The sequence below is a fragment of the Paramisgurnus dabryanus genome, chromosome 10, assembly GCF_030506205.2.
Source record: "Paramisgurnus dabryanus chromosome 10, PD_genome_1.1, whole genome shotgun sequence".
In the NCBI taxonomy this organism is placed as follows: domain Eukaryota; kingdom Metazoa; phylum Chordata; class Actinopteri; order Cypriniformes; family Cobitidae; genus Paramisgurnus; species Paramisgurnus dabryanus.
This window is the reverse complement of record NC_133346.1, coordinates 30,697,993-30,720,553: the sequence shown is the minus strand read 5'-3', so window position 1 is coordinate 30,720,553 and position 22,561 is coordinate 30,697,993. Positions and strand designations below refer to the sequence as shown.

Here is a 22,561-nt window from a genome sequence, read left to right as displayed (position 1 = left end):
CTTACTTAAATTGTTGAAAGTAAATAAATCCATTATTCATTTAAACTTGGAGTAATGATATGGAACTGTAAACCGGTCAGCAGACCTGGAACTACTTCATAACACTGACTGAACGATAATGCACACCTATAGACCGTTTCTCAACCAATGAGAATGAAGCATTAAACAGCCCTGTGGTATAATATTGTAACAAGAATCATGATAACCATCTAACCCCTTTACATTTGCTCATCACTTTATTTTACATTCATCACAGACCCAGTAAACAAAACTTTACGTGATAATACATGTTTGTGTTGCATTTATTATCTTAGATGTTTTCTTGAGTTTGATGATCTGGGGTCTCATTTATAAAGCGTGGTATGGAAACGTGCGTACACCAGTTCCCACGCAAAGGTTGTGATCTATAAAAAAAACTTGGGATGGGAAAAGGGCTTGCATGGTGGGATCTGAGGATGATTCATGTACGCACACTTGCATGTGATCTGTGATTTATAATGGGAACATTGCTTTGTTTTATAAGTCTTAATATTTTTTGGCGTATGGCATTTTTGGCTTTTGTGCGTACGTAGACTTTTAGTAAGGATCCTACGCACATTTTATAAATGAGACCCCAGATGTTGTATTACAGTACTCATAATAGAGCTGGGAATCCAGTAGTTTATATGTATGCAAATCTGGCAACATTCTCAACCTGGTCTAACAAAAAATTTAATTGTGGACAATCTGACCTTTAAAAGGACAACAATAAATCTTGATAAATGCCTATAAGACATGACATGTGTCAGAGATCAGACAATCCAAACTCTCAAACGTGTGTGCGTGTGATGAATGTTATATCTGTTTGCTGCCATGGCAACAAGGAAATAGTTTAGAGAGTTCATTCTCATTTAATGTTTCAAAAGTAAAATCTATTACTTTCATGCTGAAATGCAAGAGTTTACATTAAATTACACACCCGCGCTAAATGCTAAATAAATAACAGAAATGCTTTCAGTTAATAATGGGCCATTTCATTTTTGTTACTGTCTTTAATTTATAAATGTGGGGCTTCTTAAAACCTACAGTCCAGCACAATCATTAATGTCAATGTAACAAGGATGGAGTAAATAAAGCAGCTTTTATACTGTAGTTTTTTTTTTAAGTAAACTGTAAATATTACAGCACTGTATCCATTCCTCACCATCATTTTGGTCTACTGCAATCAAAGTGAAGTGTACTTCATTAGTTAACACCTACAGTACTTCACCAAACAAACTATAATAATATTTCATCCACATCTTTCTGCTGTTTAAATCAATGAGTTAAGTGAAAACCTTTTAGTCAAATACTTAATTATAGAAAGTGGATGTTTTCTACACCATACACATGAGATCAGTTTACACAATAATCCTTAACTGACAGTGGTTATTATAGTGAATGAAAAAATAAAAAAAGATTCATCTATGTAACATTTGAACATTTTCTTAATAAAACAAACATGATGCTGAATAAATGCCAACTCAACCAATAATATTACAGTATACATATGAATTAATAAAAATTAACATAAAATCTGATAATGTAATGTAAGTTCTCCGATGACAAATACCATAAATCTGTAAACTCAAGCAAGTCTAACATATATCTGATATTTCTGTTAAAAGTGAGGTGGAATGAAATGTTCGTGTCTGTAGAGGACGTTTATGGCTGATGCTAATTTTAACTCTATAGCAATGGATGGTTTGGATTCGGTTGCTAGTAGCAACGTGTAGGTGGTCACAAATTTATACACTTAAGAAAAACACAAGAGTCTCATTATGACAAACACTGTTGAGCTCTTATATAAAGACCCACAGACCGCTTGACTTTCACAAGAGTGTCTGCTTTTGACTTCCACTTATTACACATATAATACTGTTTTTATTAGGATTTAATTGACAAATTTATTTACTTAAAAATTTGTCAACACTATTTGTCAATTATGTTATTTGAATGTAGATAGAATTGTTAATTCACAAAACAGATCTCAGTTTTGCATTAAATACAATTGTGAAATTATATCCCATATTTCTGGCCAAAAATATGTTTTAAATATATTCTAAATACACTTTGTAGAAAGCTTAATAAAAATGTTTTTTAATTAATAAATATATGTAGTTTTAACCTTCATATATTAATATATATTTCAAAATGTACTTCTGGGACAACATATACATTTCTAATTTTATAACCCATATGGCAAAAAATATATTTTTCCTGGCCGAAATATAAAAGTTTGTATAAAATCTGTAAGTTTGTATAAACTATAAAATTCTAAGTATAAAAAACAATTGTAAATATTTTTGTAGTTGAGCAGCTTAATTTTAATTTCAACTTTTGCAAACGTGTTACGTTTACAGGTTTGTCACAGACAAGTTTTTCTTCTAATGCAATGTTACTATAAATGCTTTAAAAAAAAGAAATAGTTTTTTAAACATTTCAAAATATATTTCAGCACATATATTTTTGGCCATTTTTATAACAAAAATATATTTAATTTTTTTTTTTTTGCCATATGGGATCAGATGTTCCTGTTTGAATTTTGTTTAATTCACATCATGATGAGACATCATAATTAAAAACTTACTTTGAGATAAATCAATGTCAAAGTGCTTGTGAAGTGACATAAACCCACACATGTCCTTTATGACATCACCATGCTTTCTGTCCATTAGATCCTTGATTCGGTCTCCATCATCTGAAGAGCATCTCAATCTGGTTTCCAAGCAACCGTTTCCAATCAGCATAACAGTTTAATGGACCATACATTTAAATAAAGAGCAAAGCTGTTCTGACCGTATCAGTTCATGATGTATTTTTGTTTTTATTATTCCATTCACATGTGCTTCTGTATTTTAACTTTACAGTGGAAAAGACACGGGAAAATCACTTTTGGGCAGCTTCTTTGGCTGATGTTTTAAAATACTTTTCTAAATTGATCAAGCATACATTCATGTCATGCTATCAGAAGATTTTTTTAGAAGATATTTCAGAAGGTGGTTAAAATGTTTTTCACAGCGATGCTGTAGAACCACCTTTTTTTGTTCCACAAAGAACACTTTAGCCAAAGTAACCATTTCTTTATAAAAAAATTTAATCTGAAGAACCTTTTATTGGCTTAAGGAACCTTTTGTGAAATTAAAAGGTTCTTCAGATGTTAAAGGTGCCATGGCATCATGAAGCACCTTTATTTTTAAGTGTAGTCTAAGCAGTGATATTTGTAAAGTATCTTACACATCTTATGGTAATGACACATTATATCATGTTAGACATTGATGTAATGGTGAAGACAGATTGTGTCCTCTAAGGTGTGAGAGTAAACACAAAGATACAGTTGGTCTCCACATACAGTACATGATGATGTCTGTATCTCCAGACTCTGTCACTAAAGTCAATGCTATTATAATGGCACCGCGGCGTTGTGTCAAGCCATCACTGATGAAGAAACCACTCACAGATCTGAAAACATAGGCTATCACTTAACATTCACATTGAAGGTGACTTGTAATATCGATTTCAACCTTGGCAAGCTTACAATACTGCGGTCATGTGGCAAATTACACAATCTGCTGTACATAACCCGTTAGTAAACTCGACCCGGACAATGAAAAGAGTAGATTTGACTGAAGACACAGTGCAGTAGACAGAAGTGTAGCTGATTACCTATTGTACGTTTTTGACAGTTTTTTTGTCTAGCATTGTGCTAAAGAGATGGGTCATACCAAACAGATTAAAAACAAATGCACTAAAAGAGCAACTGAATTAATTCAGATGCTTTGAAAATTGATTTTTGCTACATTAATCAACTGTTAATAAACTCTGGATTTTAAACTTTAACAAATGCATGAAAAATGTTAGTTGTGTATGTCATATAAATAAACAATAGTTTGAAGAATAAAAGATTGGCCACCATGTAACCTGAAGTCATGTGCATGGTCTTTAGATGTTTTAGCCACAGAGCTGCACGATAACCAATGTTTGCTTGTTAGCCATACTGCCTGTAAGCCATTATTTTATCAAGAAAAAAAACTTTTGACCATTAGCGGTTTCTTCCAGCAGTGCCACCAAACGGTCATTTAAGTTATATAAAATCATAAGTCATACTCTCTGAAATATCTTTGGGTCACACAATGTCTATAAATTATCTTTATAAAGACAGTAGTACTGCCTGCCTGTCATTTTGCATTTTTCATACTATTAGATCTTTAAACCATAAAGGTAAAAAAAATTGGTTTATGGTCAGGTTATGTTCCTGCAACACAAAAAATTATCGTAACATTCTGCAGGCGCTTTTACCCAAAGTGACTTGAAGTGCATTACAAGCTATACATTTTGGGTGTTTCTCAAATGCAAGAATGTGTCCGATGGAGGCTGCGTCCTTCCTAGACCAGTCCTTATGAGGCTTTGAGGTTAAGAGTCCTCCTCAACATTAAAGGCGCTCTAAGCGAATAATGTGCGACGTCACTTCCTGTTGATGTTTGAACTGTTTTCAAACAGACAGAGCGTAGCTAACTCCTCCCCCTCCCCCTCCTTTCCGTGCTTTCATGAACGCGCCCAACCCCCACCCCCAAATCCTTCTTGTCGTTTATTGGCTGGAATACTTTGTTTTGTTTTGTGCTGGCTAGGTTTGGCCATTTGTTGATATTGCCGTTTGTGAAGCCTGGGCTGTCTACAGAGATCGCGTTTTTTTACAGTTTGATCAGCGGACAGGCAGCAAGCAGATAGTGAGGAGATGTTTCCGGTATGTACCAAAAAATGTTTTATGGTCTAAAACGCTTCAATTCGCTTAGAGCACCTTTAAAAGCTAGAATGAGGCAGTCCAACCTTTTTGTGAGCAAGGGCTACCACAATGGATAAAAGAATCTGGAGAGCTACTTTTGTGATATAGTCTACTCAAAAATGTTTGTTTTACTTGTTTATTTTATTTATTTTACTTCTTGATATGTTTAATCATTGTTAAAAATGTTAACATACATAAATAACATATATAGATATAGATATTAATCAGAATAAATAATAATCATTATAATATGCAGAATGAAGGTTTTTGTTTACATCATATATGTGTGTGTACTGTATATAATATCTTTGTATAAATAAATACACACACACACACACACACACACACACACACACACACACACACACACACACACACACGTATGTATATATTTAAGAAATGTGTATATACATTTGTATGTATAATTTATATTAAATATAAATACTTAATATATATATATATATTTTCCCTTAAAATTATACATGCATGTGTGCATATTTATATATACATAATTATTACAGTATTCACAGGTCACACAAATATGTGATGTAAACAAAAACCGTTATTCTGCAATAGATTAATCGTGACATACCAATACCTAAATAAATATCGTAAATATCGTAAATCTAATATTTAAAATATGTAATAAATAAATATGAAAATTGAGGCTATTAATAGAACGTGCTTTGGTGGGCAACTTACAGACTGGCACCAAGTTGGAGACCACAGGTCTAGTTAGTGTCTATGTCAATGTCATAATGGTTCCTGGCCCCATGGTCATTGCGTGAAAACTTTAAAGAGACTTGAAAAGACATGGCTGCCTTCAAAGCACACTTTGTTGCTAACGCATTGCACTACCACTGAGCTAGGAACACCAACACCCAATTTCTTTCTAATTCTTGAGACAGCGTGTGGAGTACAAATGAATGCAGAAGCAGTGGAGGATTAAATACAGCATTTTATTCACTGAAGCCAACACTGTGTACCTGATGTCCGTAGGCAGGTGTAAGACACACTCATGCCCAAAAGATCATTTAACAAACAGATTCAATCCTCTGAACTCACGGCAACAGCTATATTCAATGACATTTACAGATTGAAAGGAATATTACAGGATCACAGCTAGAAAAGATATTTCACTACGTTCGAGTTTGGACTCGAACTGATGGCTAAGGCGCAATCTGCTCTCCTTTATGACTTACACAACAGCATCTGACAGGAGATCAGAGATAAACAGACAAAAATAACATGGAGTCTACAGCGAGAGTCGTAATGTTCACGATTAAATCCGGTTCAGGGGAAAAGATCACAGATGTGTGTTGTTGTCAAAAATATTAACACAATGTAAGACATTTCATTTATTATAAACCTCTTCGTGTTGGTTTCAGTTTTAAACCTTTATCTCATTTATAACATTGCATGCCACCATCTTTATGTTCTTTTGTCTTTCTCCACAATCTGCTTAAAACAACCAAAAAAAATGAAGATATTAAATGCTAAAGTTTCTGTATGACGTGCACTGTTAAAGGGTTAATGCGCAGGAAACCATTCGAGATCTGATAACACTTCTGTATTAATGTGTGTGTGTGTGTGAATATATAATAAAAATAAAAGTTGATCTAAGTGCTTGTGTGTTCAGGACCAGATCCTTATCCAGCAATATGAAGCTGCAGCAATATAAAGTTTGATATAAGAGCTTCAAAACAACAAAACCCAAAGATATCGAATGAATCGATTTCATCTGCCAAACAGCTAAAAAACCAAAAACGCTAAAAAAAAATAAAGTGTCCATAAAATATTTCAAGTAAACAAAAGTCATTTTAGACCAGAGAGATTCAATAAACTATTACGTGTAAAGATCTTATACTACTCATATAAACAATACAAACAGACTCCTTTAAACACGCAACAAAAACAACCAAAAAATGTAGCGAACATAACGTTGATGTGCAATAAACCGTTCCTAAAACGTTTACGCCGACTCTTTCTGTGTATAAATGTCAACATCAGGATCAAAGTACCGAACCTAAATGTCTTTCAAAAACATAAACATGAGAGTAAAAACACGAGATCACTACGAGACAAACTAACACAAGTCTACACATGTACCTTCAATAACAGCAACATCATTTGGTTATGCTTAAAAAAAAACGAAACAAGAAACAAACAAACTGCGGTATAACGACGAAACGTAACTTTAGCCTTTATAAAGCTATATCTCTACAATTCTCCAATGAATAAAGTCATAAAGTGCACTATAAATACTACCGTCATCTTTACAACAATAATGTACTGAAATCAAGAATTCAAATCTAAATGTATATAAAACACAAACAAAGAGCATTTTGGCATTTACACGACTCAAAAAGCAAAGGATTTAATTCAACAGAGAGAAAAATAAATGGCAAAAATGCCGTTAAATCAGCACGTACCTGGAAATCATCATTATTATAAAATCTATTTAGAGTGTCTGTCCACATGCTGGTATCATACATTAACTGTTTGTATGCGTGTGTATATACTATATCTATATATGTCTATATATCGAGAACTTGATTGTTAGTAGTGGGTTAGTAAATTGATTATACAACTAACCACAACGAAAGGTTTCATAAATTCAGTATTGTACTCATGCACTGAAATCTGAATGGATCTTGTGAAAGACCGTAGGAAACCTTGTGTGATTATGTCAATTTATATGATGAACTAACAGCTTCCTTCAATTAGGGAATACATTTCTAGAACTAATGTGGACATTTCTACTAAATACTGCTCTTAAAGAAAGAAAAACAAAAAGAGGAGACAGCACATATATCTCAAAGCAAATCTTTACACACTAACAAATATGATCACGGTTGTGATGTTATGCACTATTTTCCCCACAAGCACCGGTGCTGGTCGAGGGAGACCTTCAATCAATTGATCGATTTATATTTCACACAAACGCTTCTGACAGATCTGTTGACTGATAAATAAATGACATCAGATTTACAGTCACAGGTGATGTACAGATGGTCTATGTAACCTTGGGTGTCTCAGGCCTGTGTTCCTTTCGTTCAGACGTGTTGCGTTTGACTTTAGCCGCAGCCGGTTGGGACTCTTGGTTAAGAGAAGGACTGGATTGAGATTTCTTCAGCGCTGCATCGCTGTCTCGTGCCATCAGGACCTCCTTCACTCCTTCCTTCAGAAGCTTCACGTACATCTCGTAACGGCTCTCCTTCACACACAAATATATATCATCAACATATTAGAGCATATTACATGATCCCTACACCCTACACAGACAGCATTCCAAGATTCACTTCTGTGTATATAACCACTTAAGCTGAATGAATAAAACAACATCTGTACAGTAAAAACTACTTACAAACATCATTATATTCTGTTTGTAATATTTTTGATTAAGCAGTTGATTGACAGTTAATAATAGAGATATTGCTATATGCTGTCACAAAGACAAAAACCTATCATTTTTATATAAATATATCTATGCCTGGTTTCACAAACAAGGCTTAAGACTAATCCGAGACTAAAATGAAAGTTTGAGCTGTCTAAACTGAAAACAACTTAAAATATGTCATTGCCATTGTTTGGTTTTATTCCTAAAACATTTTTATAAAAGTGACTTCAATACCATAAATTAAATAAGGTACAGTCCTGGTTTAAGATAAACCTTGTATGTGAAACCGGGACCTAGTGATATTTTCCTCTTTAGACAGCTCAGTGGGGACAGATTTTACCTTTAGTAGACAGAATCCCTTATTGGTATCTTTTGTCTGTTATGTTGCTGTCTCGAATGAATTTTTTGTCTCAATGGAGCGCTGGTGAGTGTTAATTTTTGGCCTGATATGTAATCTCGCACATGTGGCTGATGTGAAACTCTTCATAGTCTTAGGCCATGTTTACATTAGAGCATTTGCGTTTTAAAACGGCATTTTAAAATGAAAACGATCTTCGTTAATACTGGCATTTTAAAAAGAATCTTCATCCACACTATACACCACCATAAACGCATAAAACATGACCAATCACGTAACTGGGCATGCGCATAAAAGTGTAAAATAACTTATTACTCTAATAATAGCTTACCTTTGCGCGTTTATGCAGCCTAGGGGTGTGCGATATTGACAAAAAATCATACCTGGTTCCTTTGCTGGCAACTATAACAGACACGATTTTTGAACCTATAAAAATGTGTTTGGGAAAGTCTTATACTGTTCTAGCTCCCCCCTACAACATATTAATATGATTAATAGGTTAATTTTGATTTTATAACTAAACATAAAGGTCTTTATTATTTAAAAAGAAAGCATTCAAGTGAACAGTACTAAACGAAGCAAAAATAAATTTCAGCAAATGCAAACTTCAATCAAACATAGTAAGAGGTGAAGTATTGCTTTAGCCTACAGAAATGCTTAGTGCATTATTTTTTTAAAGTTTGCGAGGTCCGTGCACGTCCTCCGCTAGCAACACAGAAATAGCTAAAAGCGCAAGCGGCTAAACGAGCATTAAATATTAATGATGTTGAGTTTATTGTTTTTAGTAATTTATATTCACAAAACGTATCAACAAAACATCGATTAAAATTAAGAGACAAATTATCTGAAACGAAATTAATTTTAAAGTAGAAAACAAACGCCCTATATGGCGTTTAAAATTACAGTCTATCTTTCGTAATAAGCTAACTAAATTTAAACAAAACATAAACACATTACAACAATATTCAAACCCAACAATACTCAAACATAAATATAAAACAGACATTATCTATAAGGATACATGTAAAAAACAATCCGATATAGGGTTTATAATAGCTGGTTGGTAGATGTTTACTATTTTTGGCAAAACCTCCGTTGCAAACCTCCATTTACCTGAATAAAATAATTTTTACTTTGAAAATGATGCGCTGTCACGTTAACATCAGCTGTTCATTTACAGTAAGACGTTCATTTACACTCAGCGCAGTGTCTGAGTTCTCAAACTAAACTAAACTCAAACTAAAACAGGGTCTGCAGCGTTTTATGAGGGTCGAAAACGGTGATGTAGTGTAGATGAAAGGCGTAAACGTCGCAAAAGTAATGCGTTTTAAAGGATAAACGCATTAATGTAAACATAGCCTTATTGTTACTATTAGGAAAGCACCTGTGATACATATTTGAAAAACAGCTATAACCTCAGCTTCAGTGTCTTCAGTAGTCTATATTATGAGATGGTCTTTTTTCAGATTTTATCTCTGTATTATAAAACACAGTGACAGTATATTGATCCAACTTACACTTTATGGGGCACATATCATTCCTAACCCAACCAAACTGTGCCTGAGTGCAATTGCACCCCCTCCCTACTCATCTCAGAAGTACGCAATCACACTGTACTTAGTCCAATCCAAGCCCAAGTACACTTCTGTCATTAAGATGCGATTGTTTTGAACAAAACAATAAGTAAAGCGCTCTCTTAGAACTGGAACCTATTCTGCCCTCCAAAAGCTAAGTGCAATAACTATGCAAACACTGAAACCGAGAAAAATGCCCTTAAAGTTTTTACACCAGGCAGTCACACGTTACTGCAATTTTGGTACATAAGTTTCTCTGAAATGGGACAAAATTGAACCAGGAGACTTTATCAGAAGACACATCAGATCTCACAAAGCCCATTTCAACCCCTAACCCTGCCAAATGTGTTTTCTATTCCAAATTGTTTGGTGCACAATGACACACAGCCCTCTCACATGCCTATCATTTTGCTTGGTTAATCTGTCGCGTGTGCAGCTCAGACAATCACGTAACCCTGCGGCGCAGCCAGAGCAACATCAACCAAACCACGCCCTATAGACCTTTTGCGTGTTTGCAAACAGAGATGACGTTTTTTTGTGGGCGGAGCCCAACTGGTGGCAGAAAGTGAATGCTTCTCAATAGCTGTGTGAAGTGTTTTAGCATTAAACTGTGATTTTTAAGGATCCGGTGTTCTGTAGAAGTCTGTTTCCCCTATATTTCTCTTAAGTGTAATGTTTCTTATAACGTTTTCACCAAGTTACGTTTATTTTTGAAATAAATTAAAAGTTTTAATGGCTTGGCCACTGATATGCTTGCATGTATGTAATGTATATGTATTGTTCTTTATTGGTAAATCAATTATTTTTACAGTATGAATCTCTGAAGTACTTATAAGAGCAATACTATCATGTATTCTGTATAATATCATTTATTAAACATTTAATCATTTCCTGTTTTCAATTTCTTCCTTATATTTTTATCCTACGTGTTTGATCTAAAACTATTATGTTTACATACAAATTAATTTGTATAGGCCTGTTTATATATTATTAACACTTTACATCGTGTGTGTGTGTGTGTGTGTGTGCTATGTTTATATATTTATTAGTAAACATCATAATTTAGAACAAACAGGAAGAAGACATAGGCTAAGATATATGGTAAAAAGAAGTAATAGAAAATGAAAAAAAATACGAAAACTTTAATAAATGGTAATATTATTGATATTATGAACTAATTAAAATCTTTAATCTTTCTGAATAAATTATAAACGTAACGTGATGAAAACGCTATAAGAAACACATAGAGGGATCAGACTTCGACAGAACACCGGATATCTTCTCTAATTATTTTCTATTCAAATAATTAAAAGATTTTCAGATGATTTCATCACTCCAGTCTGTCCGGTTGAGGGCTTTTATTGCAACCATAAACACCTACGTTTATCTTCAAATGGTGTCTTCGACTACGGTATACTATAAAAATGAAGGTCATCTATTTTGGCATTCCTATTCTGACACTCAACAGCACAACAAAACATTTTCTAGTGAGTTATATTGTTCGTTTCACTCGTGTCTCATTCATTTCCACTGTTTTTCTGCCACCACATGCGCGCGTGACGTAACTGTGACGTCGACTCGCAAAAGGTCTATATGGTTGGAATAATGTGAGCGCGCCCTATATGTATGTATGTAGGTATGTATATACTGGGTTTATGTATATATCTATAAATGTACATACATATTGATCTTAATATGTATGCATATGTCTAAATATAATATTCATATACTGTACACTTACATATTTACAGCAAATGCACTTTATACATGTCTGCACTGTACATTCACACTTAAATATGAACACTGCACATAGCATTGTGTACTTTCATACTTTAGCTTACAAGAGGATTCATAGAGTAAGGTTTTCATTGTATAGAGTGTTTTCTGTACATGTGACAAGAGACTTTTGAATCTGAATAGGAAAGACAAAAATACAGGACCAAGGGTTTATTTCTACAATCAGGAAAACATTATAGTAGCTACAGTATAGTTTATATGCTTCATACGTTATCTTTAGCTTTTGTTTTATATATTTTAGCACAAAGATGCTTTAAATCTGTTAAAGATGAGTTTTATTCCCTGTGACCTTAGCTATCAGTCAAATGAAATGGCCCTTGTTATGCACATTTCCATAAATTCAAGCTGAGCTCAAGCCTGACATTTTAAATGAGAAAATGTCAAAGATTATGAATGTCCCTGTGTGTCAGGATGGGAAAGAGAAAATAGAGTTCAGATAGATGCAGAGGTGTTTTATTGTGTCTCTCACATCATAAAAGTCAAAAGCACCTACCTCAAACTCCAGGTAGTGCTCTTTCAAGCAGTACTCATCGATCTCTTTGGCTTTGACCTTCTTGTCTGGAGGATAGGACCTGTGCTCGGCTAACTCTGTGGAAACATGCTTCAGTTTGGCCTCGTGAGACTTCAGCTGTTCTTCCTGCAACATACATTCAGATGAACAAAAATTCAGACAACTTTAAATAAATATTTCCCCTCAATAAAAGCACATGGAAAATGTTTTGAAACTTTAAACAAAAGTATAATCTATAATAGAGGGGACTTGTCACCTTTTGGCGGAATACGCCGTTTTAGATCCAAAATAGGTAAAACGGGCGCGTTGGTGCGCACGACAAAAATGACGTCAACGCGGAGTGGGTGGTCGGGCGCGTTGGGTGCGCGAGACCCCATTTCACGTGGAGGTGTGAACGGCATTTTTTGTAACCGTGCGCGCGGTTCTGCATCCGAAAATGACCGAACTCAAGGTGATTCTGTCCGAGCAGGCAAACCTGTGACGTTTCTCTTTGATCAATCCAAGCAGAACAATGTATATATTTATCTGACACTCTGGAAGTAAAGTATGAAACCTTAAGATGTCTGTACTGTTTGTTTAATAAAAAACGTTAATGAAATGATAATGTTTAATAAAGACATATTTAAGAGATTGTTGTTTTATTCATGCTCTCATATTTATATATCAAGCTCTGATTGTTAAAGCACCAGGTCTGTTCCTCTGGATGGCTTCTTTAATTCTCTTCTTTGTGCTTGTTTTTGACTTGATTGCTCGTGTCGCCCCCCGGCGGCTCAAAAAATAGTGCAACCGTGAGCGTGTTAACTATAAATGCCTCGTCCGCTGAGGTTTGCGTTGCGGACCAAAGCGCAAGTATTAACAAAGCTTTACAGAGACACAGACGAATTACCCTGTGATTGAACAAAAATTCAGTTTATGTTTATGTTTTAATCAGGCAGGATAAGGGATTTATAGAAATTGTTATATGACATTAAGGTACACGCCAATAAAATAGTGCCTTTCGAAAAGTGTGTTTTGTTTGCCTTTATGTACCCTGGCGTAGTGTTACACATATCTGAAAACTTCTAAAGAACAGCTTCCAACTTTAGCTTTGACTTTGTACATTTATCCAGAGCGTGAACTCAACAAGAGATGCTTTGCGCTGCATTGCCACAGACATTGCTCTGGTGGTTATTTTAAGGTTAGGTGTGAATTTATCAAGATTAATGCCAGGTTAGGTGTGCATTTATCAAAAATAATGCATACCCGTGGAATATTTCTCAACCAATCAGAATCAAGAATTCAACAGCCCTGTGGTAAAAATTCTGATAAACAACGCCCTTCATGTTTCACAGATAAAGGAAAGTTATGTAGGTTTGGTATAGTTTCATTTGTTATTGAATGGTTGTTTTTTTAACCCACCTGAGACATTCGGGTGGTGGTCGCCGGCAGCAGCGGGCGGCTGAATTTCTTCTGTGAGCCAATGGCAGCGGGGAAAGATGGGGCAGAAAACATGGCTGCCACGGAGTTGATTATTCTCATCCAGGACTCCATTTCCTCAGGACTCCTATAAACCAGAAGACGTTACATCATCATATAAATAAAGCCCAGCTACAGTTTAGCATTTATACAGAAAATGGCTATTCAAGGATGGAGTCACTAGCTCTGAAATACTGAATCAAGAAGAAATAAAAGCTCTGTGGCCTTAATTGTTCTTGAACTGAAGCATGAAATTAGATTTGGAGTTATTGTAAAGTCTCTGCTGTGTATATACTGTAGTAGTGTATACAGTGATGAGTCTCTTACTGGGCCTGAAAGAGAAAAACTCTCCAGTCAGCAGTCTTCAGCTTCAGGACATTGGGCTTCTTCTCATAGTCCACAGGTTTGATGGCGAGAGCGTGATGGACACTGATGGCGTTCTTCAGATCGTCCTCTGATAGAGATTTCTCTGGCTTATATTCATCCTGCACAACATCAAGACAACATGACATATGCTTCAGTCTGAGTTCTTCAGGTAAATAAGCTCATTTTATATTTAGTTTAAGCTCATGAGGTTAAACATTATCTGTAGATGTCCTAACTTTAATTTTATTTGCATCAAAGTTCCTTTAAAAGGCAAGTTGATGCATTTCAGTGATATTTAATACACTGCAGGAAAACTACTTCCAGGTATCCAGCTTAGGTACAGCTTGCATCTACTTGAATGATGAAAGGCCGACATCTCTAAAAAGCTTACAAAGCATGCGATTTAAATAAAAGATTTAAATAATTAGTCAAGAACGATATTATAACCTTTTATTTCTTAAGCTTAAATGACAAAGAGTTTTTTTCAGGTCAGTCCAGGCTCACTTTTAACAAAATCTACAGTAAGACTATAGCTGGGTTTCAATCACATTGATTTTATGCACATTTTGAAATATCACATAAGAAACTAAAAATCCCTTAATTCGCAAAAAATTATGCTTGCTTGAGGTGGTTTTTGACTTATACAAAAAGAGAAAATGTGAATAATGGGAGACAGATATGCATTTGCAGAATAAATTCTGATGTAGAGAAGATTAAACTTATGTGACTGATCGTTTAGCTGTATCAGCTGACCTTGTCTTTCCCATATATGTGGCTTGACAATTACAAGCTGTACTGCTAGTATATTAATAACTTGCCAAATCATAAATGCAGTCCTATCTCCATTTTCTAAGCGTGCCTTGTTTTATTTACTGTTGGTTACTAGATATACTACTACCATCATTCGCTGGAACAACTTGATGGAAACAAACAATTCGCATTTGTTAGTTTTTCTTTTTTGCTAAAAAAAATTGCTTAAAATTTTGATGGAAACCTAAAAGATAAATGAAATAATGCGACTGCTCTTCATATACTGAGAATGTTTTTTGTAAAGAGTCTTTTACATATGTTTACTCTCTTCGACTTACTCTATTTTTAGTATGTTGGTGGTCTTTGTTTGACATGATTTTTATCTTTATGAAAACAACTTTAAACTACTAGTGTCATTCTTTCTTATTAAAAGATATGCTTTGTAACATTTTAATGAGAATAAAAGAATGAAGAATTTTAAGAATTCATAAAAAAATTAATTATTAAATTAAATATAAATCTTTATTATTAAAATTGTAAATAGTAAGTTGCATAATTGTAAAATAAATATAGTCACAATGTATAAATCTTAATAGTTTTCAAAATTAAAAAAAAAGTTTCCTTTGATTTTAGGGTTAAATTTGATCCAGACATTTATTTGTGTGATTCACGTATGCTACATTTAATTTTTCAAGTCACAAATAACTAAACTAACATAATTTAACATGTTTCTGTTAAACTGATGGATTGTTATATTTAATCTATGAGCAGAAAGAAATGAAACAGCATGAAAGCACAAACCTTCTGTAAATAAAGGATCATGCCCTTCAGAACGGCATAAAAAGTCTTCCAGCCTCGCTTTCCTCTCGGTGCTGGAGAACACAAATACAAATAAATCAGGACAATAACCTGCTGTAAGGTTAATAGAAAAATCCTTTAGTTTTCTTTTTTAGTCACCTTCATGTTGTATCAAACCAATATGATTTAGATGTTCAGCAGACAAAGTCTAATAAAATGTCCAGTTTTGTGTAAGCAACAGAGCTAAACTCAGTCAATATCTACTGTATGAAAAGCCCGTGCCATCCATTTCATCTTGTGTGCAATGTTTGATAGATTTGACAGCTTCAGACCTTAAAACTATCACATGACTTCAGAAGTCTAAGAGTAAGTCATCTTGAATACTTTGACACTTCGGTGGGGCTTTGTTAGTGTGACATCACATTAACAAGAGCATCAAAACAGCATGTCTAATAAGTGCTTTGATTTAATATGTATTAAAAAAAGAAGTGGGTGGATTGTTTTCATTGTAGGGTTGTTGTGTTCACACACAACCAATTAATTTATGCCCTTGTAAAAGTGGATTTTGCATAATATGTGAACTAATTTAAGTGAACTTATGCTTGGAGCTTTTTAACCAAAGTCAAAATCAAATTCATGTTCATGTCATTTCTAACACACCGAAGGGCAAGTTCAGTTCTTTAAAAAAAAACTATAGTGCAGGGTAATAGACAATAAATACAGGTAATATATGTTACAATGCTGGATAGGAGAGGATATACTGTGTCTGACACAGAGTAAGATTGGGTTGAAGGTTTTCTTTCAGTAAAACTCATCAGAGAGTTAGTTTCATTGGTTGAATGACTTTGATGAATGTTTTCTCTCTGATTGTCTCTCTAGGAATGGGATCTGTGTGTAAATCTTCTGTCACTCACAAACACTGGACGTGTGTTTGGTGATGGCACCTCTGTGGTTTCTCTTAGTATGTGTGATGATAGCTCAGATTACTAAAGCCTTTCTGTTTTTACCTCCTCTAATACTGTCTGTATGTGTCCATGAACACAATCATTAGATCACACTGGCATGTTAAGTATTGAAGGCTCAGTGTGGCCTGCAGACTAAACTCATGCTGACACCTGACAGAGCTTTAAATCATAAAGCAGTGAAGAGTAATGGGCCAACTCAACTTACTCAGGTTATTTTAAGACATTTGACTGGTCAGGTGTGCATTTTACAAAAAAAAATCAACACCTGTGGAACATTTCTCAACCAATCAAAATAAAGCATTCAACAGACCCATACTATAAATTCTCATAACCTTTACACAATATTATATGTATGTTCTGATCGTATCAACCGTAAGGTTTTTTTGCGAGTCGTCCGTCACTTTACCAGACACAAACAGCTCAGCACATTTCTCTCTAGTGACTCGAAAATCTCATTAGAGTTGAAAAATAAGTGCATACAAAATATATCAGAGCACAGCCAAGATCTCTTTTCCCTATCTGTGTTTGCCAAAACCGTGAATCACACCTGCTTCATCCCAACCCATCACTTTACATAGCATTTATTTAATGACTTCTCCCATCAACCCCTGAACACTACCAACAACAAACCCATCATCTCTACTTTAATACTGTTTGCCACTTCAGTTACTGTAGAAAGAGCCATGAAAACAATATAAATAATATATGTGACCCCGCCTGTAAAAGCCCGGGCTAAAGTCACGTAATCTTATTTTCAGATTTAGAGCTTCAAGACCATAAAAATGACTAAGTATGTAATTTGTGACTCTTGCTGTAAATGACAGATTAAAAAAACGAATATAAACCTTCGAGATACAATAGCCTGAATTTGTTTTGCTAAAACATTGATCGTCTCTGTGTTCACTTTAGGCACAGAAATGATGCTTGATTCTTAAATAATTCATTTCAGGAAACTATCATTAGAAAGTGAAATTAAATCGCACAAGCGGCAATCGTAAATATCATGACTTTAGCCCCATTTCAGTGCAGATATGTTTTGTGTCAATCTACTTTGTAGCTCAGCTTCTGACAAGATAACCACCCTATTTTAAATACATTTTAAAGCTGCTACACCGGGCCGCTTCTAGCCATTTTGATGCTCTAGGCGAAATCCCAGTACACAGCTAAATCACCAGAGTAAAATGTACACTGCTGGTGTATATATGGGTACCACCAGGTCTGGTGATTTTACTGTGTAGGTGCCCCCCACCACTGAACATCATCTCTTGAATCATTCTCAATCAAGACTGATAGATTGACTTTGTTTGTAATCTTACTTTTCTTGCCGTCCATGTCAGCATGGATCTTTCGGGCCAGGAATCCGGTTTTGTAGACGGCAGCATTGGGATCATGAGCGATGTCCAGAAAGGGATTACTGCCGCTGCTGATGCGACTGATGCTTTTAGTGTGAGTCTGATCATTCTTATCCACCAGCTCAGATAGAGACTTCTTCAGCTCATCTCCATCACTGCAACACACACAAACACACATGTTGTCAAAGTGTATGTGGTTTATTGAGTTATTTTTATATCAAACGAATCAAATGTCTTATTCACATACCCAAACCTGACCCTCACTGAAACCTGCTGCAGTTTTTAATAAATAACATTCAACATTAGTTTGTTTTTAAAGCTTTTCAACCTGAGGACACATGAAGAATAAGCAGGGGTGTGTGTGCAAAGACATCCACAATAATTCTCCTCTCTACATGTCATTAGATTTTATTTAATGACAAGATATATTCAAAAAGGCTGAAGAAAGTGCTGATGCAGCAAAATAAATCTAAGATATCTATTATATTCTCAGTGGACGGATAAAGATGGGAAACGATTAAAGTCCTACATTCAAACTAAACAGAAAGAACACTATGTATTTCTTTGTAATTGAATAATTTGTGCACTATATGACGAAAGGGACAAAATGAGACTCCATTACTGTATCAGAGTCCGTGAGAAATATTTGATGTCCTGTTAGATGCACGACTGCGTTCAAACACATTTCCTGAAGGCTGGAGAGTATGTCAGTCATACAGATGAATGTTGCTAGGAAACTAACTATCCAAAAAGCAGCCATTTACCTCCTCACGACTCTTCACTTTGTGACATTAGTCATACGTGTCAGGAGAAACTCAAAAATGAAGAAAACAGGACTTTATTTCGACAAGAGACAAGTCAAGGTGAATCCAAACAATAATGTCCAAGAGACAACAACGAAAAGAAAGATGAAAAAACTCTATCCTGGACCACACCATTAACACTAAAGTAGATGAGATTTAATAAAATCTAAATATTAAGAAAATTGCCTTTAAAGTTGTCCAAATTAAGTCCTTGGCAACTGCATACACTCAGAAAAATATTTATGGTAGGAAATTTACAAAATATCTTCATGGAAAATGACCCTTACTTAACATCCTTATGATTTTGGCATAAAAGGAAAAACTATAATTTTGACCCATACAATGTATGTTTTCTTGTTTTTTCTTTTTTTGCTTTTTCTACAAATTAAAAAGACTTAAGACTTGATTTGGTTGACCAGGTTGAGCTGATAGTTGAGTCAGATCTGATCTAACAGGGAGTTGGCAGAGAGTCTGACTATAATCTGGCACAATAGGATCTCTCACTATCACTGTTATCAGTGCGACACACAGTGTCAGAATAATCCCATGTTTTCAACATCATAATTACAGCTCATGTCTTTACTGACACGCATATCTAATCATTTGACTCAAAGTCACACTTTATCAACCCGATTTAGACAATGCCATTTATAAATGTTGTGCATTTATTGAAGATTAACTGATAATGATGATGAATAATAAACTGTAATTTTTAATTGAGCTGAGTGACGGTATATAAGTGATGTAACAGGCTAAAATGTTAATCACAATATTACACTTTTATCTGCTTGTAAAGTCTGACATCGCACGCTACAACGTTCGGGTCCAAACGCTCCATCAGATGCAAACAAGTCGCGACTGTCCAATCAGAATCAAGCACTCCAATGAGCCGTGTAATTAAAATGAATATCGCTCATAAACAGCTGTTGAGATTGTAGTTTCATATGAAGTGAGTGGAGGCTTGGACCTAGAAATGGCAGAGTAGCTGATTTTGAAAAATGCCAAGTTTAGCCTACTGGCACTGAAATCATTCCTCCATTCAAATCGCACCCAAAGTCACAGACCAGAAGCCCATTCATGTCTAATTCACCAGTGAGAAAACTTTTGCAGTACAAAGTGATTAACTACCAAAATAACCAACAAAAACAACTGTTTTAAATCGGAATTAGATACAGCATGTTTTTGGTTTTGTAGATATAGTAGTTAGCGATGTTAATTTAGTTTTTTCCAGACGGTTTTTGTCGTTGTTGTTTTCAAAACATGTTTTTCGTTTTGTGGCTCCTGTGCAAGTTGTCAATCCAGCAGGAAAGATTGTTTGCCTCCATTTACAGAGCATACGTGAACGCACTGATGACGTATGATGTCTGCGTGAACCAAGCGTGCCGCACAAGCCCTGAAAAGTGAAGCCAAAAAATCTCGATCGCCCCCCAATGACTGGTCCCATAATAGGTCATAAACCCGCCTCCCCCATGTTAATTCAATGGGACTTGAGACCAACTAAACAATTTCATTACACTATAATTATCTTTTTTCTGAAGCTGGTTTCTGTCATTTACTGTAGTTATCATCACACTGATGTAAATTCAAATGTTTGTTTTTAAAATAAGTTTGTTTTTAGTTAGTTATTTAATGCTATAAAAACGGTGGTGTCACGTCATGATTGACAGCTGTGATATGCGCATTCTGCGAAAGCGAGGGCGTGCCTTGCTTTCGCGGCTTTACTTCCTGCTCACTACTGCACAGGACTGGTATTGAAATTGCTACTGACGTTGGGCGCCTCTCCGCTCTCAGCACTCCTTCAAAAGCACGTGCTGCGGCCGGCGGCAAAAACCGCAAGGCGTGCGGCGCGCATAAACAGCGCGCAAACGCTCCCTAACCATAGAATATCATTCAAAAATGGCGCCTGCAACTGCCATAAATGCTTTTGGTGTGATTGGCCCCTATGGCACAGTGTCATGCATCCAATTTTTGCATTTGGTCCAAGTTCAATGATTTGTTAAACCTTTTTGGGTCCTACGCCTTTCACAGATGACATATATTTATACAAATATATTTAGACACTGTAACATACTGATTGCTATCAGGATGTGAGGAGACTTTCAACCAGTATAACTAAAAATGTTTCTGGATGAAATGAGATACCCTGACTTTAACAAGCAGATTCCAAGTATACCACGGTATGTAAATAAGAAGGCATGGCTAGCACACAATGCAGTGATCTTGCACATTAGACAGAGTGTGATTAATTATAAAAACACAGAGATCAGGAGGACACACAAATCGATCCTAAAAACCAAGAGGAGTTTCTTATTTAAAGAGGTGTGCATCTTGGTCTGGGCATGCTTTAGCTTTCTGTGGTATATATTGTTGCTATACATTTACTCATATTATAAAACAGAAAAAACTTGAAATTTCAGATTGATGGTGTTATACCACAATGGGATGTGCATGTGCTTATTGGAAAGCAGGTTCAAATTTAGTCTCTTTTTTCCAGTTCCCATTTCTCTCACTTCTCTGTTTATTCTCAACTGATATCTCTAATCAATACAAAGAGTAAATTTAGAGAATAATACTGGTGATGAAAGTGCATTGTACTTACACAGCCCATTCCAGTTTCTCATTCTTGATGGAGTTATACAGCGACTGCAAAACAAAGATATGATAATTAGTACAGAGAATAATAAGTCATATTTATATTCAATTTAATATGATTTCTTAGTCACAGAAAGTGCAAATAAGTCAAGTGAACATTAAATAAATAAACATTGAATCGGAGAAGTGAGCAGAACTATTATTTCTCTTATATTATAACACTTTTACTGCACTCATAGACCTTCATGTTTAGGCTTCTCCTGAAAAATATTGACTGGTGTATAAAATATATAAAACTGGTAAAATTTTTAATGAAGCATCAATCACTTAGTATTACAGAAATGTTGTAGATAAGCATTATGGCATCCGCAATCATGCGGTTATGTTTATTATCATATGTGCTGATAGTCGGTACAACATAACTCATCTGATGTTCTTCAAAAAAAAAAAACAAGATTGGCAGCTTTAAGAGTTATTATAAATCACTTATTTTCCAGACACTTTCCAGGATCTTTCTCATTCACAGCGATCACTGAAATTCATTGTGAAAATGTCACATTATTCATTGCACTATTCATGTCCAAACATCTTCGGGTTTTTCGAAGAAGCTTTCGTGTACAGAATAAGTGAAAAGGTCATATTAGGCATGAAACTTTTGTTCCATAAATAAAATAAAGGTAAATCACACACACAAAGCAGCTGTCAAATGTTACTGCGGTGTTCAATGAGTTTGTGAAAGCAGCAGATAAATAATACTGTCACCTCCTCATCTATCATGCGATATATTTCATATGGTAACACTGATGTGCCATTACACTAAAACACAGGTCAGCAGATGTGTTATGTGAAGCTGATGGATTACACGATGGGTCACGGCCCATACGCTCGCTGAATTACTGAACATCATCTGAGGTGTGACAAGACTTCAGAAGACCTTCAGCTACACACAACCTTTGATATGTTACTTATGTTACATCTGGGTTGGGTTTGTCAAAATGTTGCCCATGTTGCTTGCTTTGTTGATTCAGAAACAAAACAC

General features: G+C 35.1%; 1 protein-coding gene across 5 annotated transcripts in view; it reads right to left on the bottom strand.

Moving 5' to 3' along the window:
• Positions 1 to 5,741: 5,741 nt before the first annotated feature.
• The window catches only part of psd3l (pleckstrin and Sec7 domain containing 3, like), a 114,028-nt gene continuing 97,208 nt past the window's right edge, over positions 5,742 to 22,561 (bottom strand). For all 5 annotated transcript variants that reach the window (XM_065240492.2, XM_065240494.2, XM_065240496.2 and 2 more), the window contains 7 exons: positions 21,530 to 21,573; positions 18,092 to 18,282; positions 15,814 to 15,884; positions 14,224 to 14,381; positions 13,840 to 13,984; positions 12,424 to 12,567; positions 5,742 to 8,018 (listed from right to left, as the gene is read on the bottom strand). In XM_065240492.2, the coding sequence (XP_065096564.2) occupies positions 7,818 to 8,018; positions 12,424 to 12,567; positions 13,840 to 13,984; positions 14,224 to 14,381; positions 15,814 to 15,884; positions 18,092 to 18,282; positions 21,530 to 21,573 (954 nt within the window). In that variant the 3' untranslated portion in view covers positions 5,742 to 7,817. The remainder of the gene's footprint in view (positions 8,019 to 12,423; positions 12,568 to 13,839; positions 13,985 to 14,223; positions 14,382 to 15,813; positions 15,885 to 18,091; positions 18,283 to 21,529; positions 21,574 to 22,561) is intronic.